The sequence below is a fragment of the Penaeus chinensis genome, chromosome 41, assembly GCF_019202785.1.
Source record: "Penaeus chinensis breed Huanghai No. 1 chromosome 41, ASM1920278v2, whole genome shotgun sequence".
NCBI classification, from domain to species: Eukaryota; Metazoa; Arthropoda; class Malacostraca; order Decapoda; family Penaeidae; genus Penaeus; species Penaeus chinensis.
In genome coordinates this window covers 27,468,476-27,475,181 of record NC_061859.1, presented here as the reverse complement: position 1 = coordinate 27,475,181, position 6,706 = coordinate 27,468,476, and the positions used below count along the sequence as shown (strand labels likewise).

The 6,706-nt window shown below is 36.8% G+C and overlaps 1 protein-coding gene across 2 annotated transcripts in view; it reads left to right on the top strand.

Moving 5' to 3' along the window:
- Window positions 1-6,463: 6,463 nt before the first annotated feature.
- LOC125047464 (uncharacterized protein KIAA2026-like) overlaps window positions 6,464-6,706 on the top strand; it is a 13,483-nt gene continuing 13,240 nt past the window's right edge. For both annotated transcript variants that reach the window (XM_047645676.1, XM_047645675.1), the window contains exon 1: window positions 6,464-6,706. This exon is cut by the window's right edge and continues 61 nt beyond it. In XM_047645676.1, the coding sequence (XP_047501632.1) occupies window positions 6,598-6,706 (109 nt within the window). In that variant the 5' untranslated portion in view covers window positions 6,464-6,597.

The window sequence follows — 6,706 nt, the reverse complement described above, 5'->3', positions numbered from 1 at the left end:
ACTGAATATCCAACACTTCTGTTGAAACAATTATAAACATATCCACAGTTGATCCTTTTTGCATGCAAGGATCTCTTAATGAAATTATATAAACAATGATTAAATGTTTTATAAACCCACAACTTTAGAATTTAAGAACATTTTTCAGACCTGACATACATCTCTCTCCCAAACTTTAAATCCAACACCTATGGCTATAAAAAAAAAAAAATCTATAGTGATGATACCAAATGTGAAACATGTAATAAATAAAAGAGAACCACAATTCAGGTTGATGAACACCTCATAACCTGTTCCTAATTACCAGGATAATCATGACCCAAAGCAGTTCTTCAGGCCATTTGGTCTATTCCTGAATGAAACATGATTTTTTTTGTAAGTATATATAATGCATGTATCCATTGCAATCTATCAAATGATAAATATTATCAAAATCATCTTATCTTTATCATTTAAGTTAACTAAACATCAACTCTTCCTTATTTCATGATTAATATGGTGATAAGAAGGTTCAAATAATCAACAAATCTATGTATTGCAGCACTAATAAACATGTTTACACACAATAACACTTTTTAAAAATATATATATCAATACACAATTCCATATAAAAAACTCTATCAAATAATGATACGATGTTAACTTTTTGTACTTTTATTATACAAACACCTTCGGCAACGCAGGGAAAGTGGTTCGTCTACTCACTATTCAATTTGCACCACAATTCGTCGGCCAGTCACGGAATTCCATTGAGCAACGGGAGGAAGGAGGAGCTGTGTGAGGTCTCCTTCTCGCCTCGAAGTGGATTGAAAATTTTCTCCAAAAAAGACACGAACTGGCCTCCTTTTGGGAATCTCGACTACCCGACCGAGAATCGGATTTGTGCAGTTGGACTTTTTCCCCTCTCGAGTTTTTTTCCTGTTATTTCGGAAGGTGATTCTGTTTCTGGGGGGAAGGGATGGGGATATATTGTTTTTTTTCTAATTTTTGGGGGGTGATTTTGATGTCTACTTTGTTTATTTTATCGTTAACTAAATGTGTTGTGTAGTCTACTTGTATCTTTTGTTATGAATTACTGTGTCATTTTTTAAAATCTGGGCATTTTTGAATTGTATAAATACTAATAGTTGGTTCTCTTATGCCATATAAACTGATGTATTGAGCTAATTTGCTTTTCTTATGAGGAATACATATTAGATAAAAACTTTTGTGAGTTTTTGGTTGGATAATTGAACGCGGCGTCCACCATGACATCTCTGCCAATGACCGTATTCGACCTTTCGAAATCCTCTTATAAAATATCTTACCCCCTTATATTTGTCTTAGAATAATTCGATTATTAGTATAAAAGTTGTAAAAATGCCAATCATATTACATATGGAGATTATCGCCAAAAAAATCCAAAAAATTCAAAAGACCCGCCGCCGCACAACGACCTATAACCTCTCGCAACTCTCCTCCGCGACGCAAAGTAATCCCCTCTTCCGAAATAAAACCCAAGACCGATTCTGAGCTAAATTGACCGCCCATACCTAAACAGAATCTCATTTTAGGACCAAAGAGAGAAAACAAGCCAACACCAAGGCCCAAAAGCAAAAGTGAGACCAGAGCCTATCGCGGAGGAACCTGACCATCCAAAACAACTCTTCTCTCTCCTCGAAGCTACGAGTCCAAGGAAGAGATTATTTTTAACTCTATTTTCTCGATATTTTGGCCGATCCATGAGACTCCCGAGACTCACAGAAGAACCTTTATAAAACCATCGCTCAGGTGGACCTCGGGAAATTGTAATTAAGTGAGTTGTCGCGTGGGGTTTAGAGCGTGAAGGGTCTCTCTGAGGCTTACTATTCCTTTTACTCATGTTGAAGTTAGTAAACAAGAAACAGCTGATTGGCATGAATGAATGACGTAATAGGTGAATGAGTGACGTAATAGGTCAATGAGTGACGTAAGTGAGGCGTAATAACGATGACTTAAGAGTGGCAGCTGACCGGGATGAATGAGTGACGTAAGAGTGACCTGGGAACCGCGTGCGAGGTCAAAGGTCATCCCAGGTCACGCAGGAGCCGAGAGACTGACCCGGAGGGAAAGGTCAAGTGCCTCCCACTCTCTCCTGTCTTTTGTACCTGGGGGAACCTCAGACCATATTTTTTTGCCCCCATTTTTAAACTATATATTCGAAAAATCGACCTTCATTAGATCATTTTGTCTTTCTCTCTCAAAATACGAAAATGAGCCTCCATGACCTTGCTGCACATACTTCTCTTACAGCACTAATGGTCATGCATCCTGGTGAAGCCAATTAAAAAGTTACACCTCTGATTCCAATGGGTGGGTCTTGAGCCTCTTAGATTATCATTTTGCACCTGTTGAAAGAAAGTACAAACATGTTGAGAACATGTCAGCTTTAATGGTGGCAGATAAATTGGTAACATGTTCTTGGTCATTTGGGGAGAGGGAAAAGTTTTAGAGTTAGATCAACAATGTGTGTGTGTGTGTGGTTGTATGTGTATGTTGTGTGTGTGTGTGTGATTGTTTGTGTATGTTTTGTGTGTGATTGTATGTGTATGTTGTATGTGATTGTTTATTTGCAGATGTTTGCAAGTATGTATGTGTATTAGTATATATTTCAAAGTTCATGACATGATAGTATAAGATTGGTTCATGTTGAATGTATCAGCTGAAGTGCACTGCATGATATTTTTCACACAGTAAGATAATCAGAGAATAAGTTACAGGGAAAAGTGAAGTGGACAGTAATTCTTAAGTGGAACAATTTTGAAACAGTAGCATTAAACACATAAGAAACAGGTGATTTTTTTCATATGTAAAATTAATTAAAGAGTGCATTGCAAGTCAGTCATTTTGAAGTAATGCAATAGATGTTATTTGGTGAAGGGAGCATGTACTTTGAGTCAGAGCATTTATGAGGAGTTGAGGCATATCAATTTGGAAAGGATAGAAGCTAGTATTCAGTTTGGTGGTATTTTCTGTTCATTACATGTGTCTCTATGTGAGCCTGAGTGTAAGTGGACAATTTTGTCCTTTTCTGTTTACACTTTTAGTATCTGTTTCTTTATTAATACGTAAGTAGCACTAACACTTGCTTATGAAAGGATATATATTTGTGACCTAGTTCAGGATATGGATATTTTGTTTTAGCTATGTCTTAGGTTTCAATTTAATTAAAAAAAAAAACAAAAAACTATGATAATCCATGATTCTACATAAAACTTAGGGAACAGTAGATTCTTATAAAACACTAACTGAGACAAACAACAAAAGGAAAATATGTAGTTGCAGTGGTGGGCAAGATTTCTTTGAATCGGGCATCTATACCCAAAAAGTAGGTGAATCAGACAGCAGGAGTGATAATCAAACTGCGGAAGTGTTGGTAGGAAAAAGAGAGCCGCAGCAGGCACTAGAGATCACAGGCTGCCCGTACTAATTGGTACATAAGAGGAAATTTAATTGCATAGTTACCAGGTCATAAGAGGAAATAGGTAAAGAATAGCAAGCAAACTTAGTCTTTAAAATTCTTATTAAGAATTTACATTATATTAGATTGTATAAATTTCATGTGGGCAATATATGAAGCATCAATATCTATACTGTTTGTGATTTTGTGTGTGTTGTTGTCTTTGTCTTTGTCTTTGTCTTTGTCTTTGTGCAGTGATTTTATATCCTTGATAAATGAATACAAGTTCGTTATCAGTGCTGATGAAATTCAAACACTGTTTAGAATATCAGTTTTGTTTTTTGTTATTTTTAATATGATTATAATAGTTATTTTTATTTTTGTTACTACTACTCTTGCAACTGCTGTTATTATTACTAATATTATTATTATTACTATTAATTGTATTTGTATGTGTTATTGTTTTTGTTATTATTATTATTATTATTATTATTATTGTTATTGTTATTATTATTATTGTTATTGTTATTGTTATTATTATTATTATTATTATTATTATTATTATTATTATTGTTTTAACTACCATCAGTAATGAATATTATTATTATTATTGTTAGCTTTTATTTATGATGAATATCTAAAATTTGACCTTATAAATATATATGAATTTAAAAGTATCACAGATATAATGTAAATCAACAGCAGTGTCAGTCTTCCAGGATAAAACCTGAGTTACCAATATTATTAATTTTTGAGGTGTAGCCACTGTCAAAAGTGTGAAGTGTTCAAGAATGAGAAATGTTAAAGGTGAATATTTGAAATTAGCTGAAATCACATACATCCATTTGCCTTGCTTCACAGAGCCACAGCACGAGGAGGTCTGGGGAAACAGTGATGCGATGTAAAAGCAGGCAGCATGGGTGACACTGACCCCGGCCGGGGCTGCCCTCCTGCGCTGCTGTCAGATGTGGAAAGCACGGGCAATAATGTCAACAACAACAACAACAATCAAGCGGCAGGCAGGGTGGTCGCTCCACACACAGAGCAGAATGGTAGAGGCGAACTTGAGAGGAAACAGCCTCTCTTAGAGGACGTTGGGGATGCAGCTTCCAGAACGTCAGAGGAATCGGCAGAGTCTCTGTCTTCCATGAGCAGCCATTTAGCCTGGAGAGAAGGTCCAAAGCCACAGAGCAAAGTGCAGCCATCTTATAGGATGGTGAGCATTACAACTATTTGTATGCACAGAATTGCAGATTTATGAGTAATCCGTTTTAAATTAAGTTTTGGTACTATAGTCTTAGATTATTTATTTGAAGGACAATTTTATATTTTTTATGACTTACGATGGCACTTATAAATGTTTCATTTCTCTACTCTTCTCTTCTTTCTGTAGTGTTCTGTATCTCATGGCATTCCTTTTTGAACACTTATCCTAAATTTGCAATATACTTTGTTAATATAATTTATGGAAGTGGTAAGCCATTGTCACCAGATACATACACTGTTCGCTGTGGTTTAGTCTAGTCATTTTATTTATATATAGATGCTTTCATGAGCACCAAGAAGTTCATTGCTATGTTACCTGATCTTACCCATTCACCCCAGTCGTGGAAGTTTTTGGGAAGGAATTTTATTTCTTTTACTATTATTAGAGTTAGAGTTATGTTGTGGTATTGCTTCTCTCATTATTAATATTACATTGACATTAATCCATTGGATCCAGATGCTTCACTGCCATCACGTGGCCCAAAATACAGGCATTAGGCTTACTTGAGGAGACTGCCAGGTGTGTGGGTTGCAAGCTGAGTGCACACAAACACTCATGTGTAGTAGGAAGACTCCATGCCTCCATTTTGTAGGGTTTTTTTCTTCTTCATAAACAATTTTAGCTTTTTTACCAATTTCTGATGTCTATATTAGTCATTTTAATTGTTTCATCCAAATGATTGACTGTTTTCCTGGCACAGACTTCATATCATTTCCTTTATAAGGCTATAACTCAGTGCAATAATAATAACAAGAAGTAGCATTTTGTTGTTGAGTAATTTTTTGCTCCACAATATTCATTTTTTTTTAATAGAACCTGCACTGCCATTCACAGTGGCCAGGAATAGGATTCTAAACATGGAAATAACATTCTCTCAAGAGCTGACGCTCTGCCGGTCATGGCTCATAGACAGTACATTACACACTCATTTACCAATGGAAGTAAAAGCCCCTTCCTAAATGCTAACTGAGTTTAATCACCATCCAAGAGCTAAATTTTCCCATGATGGCATGTTCATGTCACCTGCTCTTTCATGACGTGCTGGTCACCTCATCCAGTTCATAGCGGTTAACATTAATAAAAGTCACAGAAATACTTCCAGGAGCTCAGGTAGGCCTAGTGACTAAGTGCCTCTGGAGCCATCTGTGTTCAAAGAAAAATTAAAATAACAAAACCACAGTCAACAGTGCCACATACACATGCATTGCTATACGTGAAATACGCAACATAATTCTCTCTTTGTATGCTTTAAGGTTGCTGACAACTCAAGACACACCAATATCAGAAAGGAGTCCATCCTGTGCAGTGACGAGGAGATGGAAGAGGAGGTGGATGAGGAGAATGAAAATGAAAATGAGGAGGAGGATGACGAGGTAGATGCCGTGGAAGAAGAGGAAGAAGAAGTTGAGGATGAGGAGGAGGAGGAACTTGGATCAGAGGAGGAAGAGTTGGAGGAAGAGAAAGATGTGAGAGGAAAGGAGGAACCGAACAACTTGTACTCACGGGTATGTTTAAGGAATTTTTCTCCTATCTTTATCAATTATATGTTTCTTCTGTATAGTGTATAAGGATGCTTGTGATCCTCAGAGGAAATGCAGTTGACTCATCCTTATAGGGTACAGATTTCCTAGCATTTTATAGCAGATATGATAGTAGTTCAGGTTGTAAAAATCAGTACAAGTAGAGCATGAAAGAAGAAAAAATTCTGTTTTTTAAAATCACTGTTCTAGTAAAGAGACAAATAGAGCCACTGAATAATTTGACTCGTTCCTACAGAAAGACGAAGAGAAGTCCTCCTTTGGGCTGTATTCAGGGATGAGTGACATAATTAGTGGGTCACCCCAGAGTGCAGCCCCAAGTCCAACCCCTTCCTCATGCTCTTCGACTCCCTCCCTAACCCCAAACAAAAGCAATGTGGCGAGTGGAGGTCTACAGAGACCAAATTCAACGTTTGGCTCCAGCTTGGTGTACAAAGGTAGTGGGAGGTGGTCTGCTAGTCCATCATCCTGTGACCCCAAAGA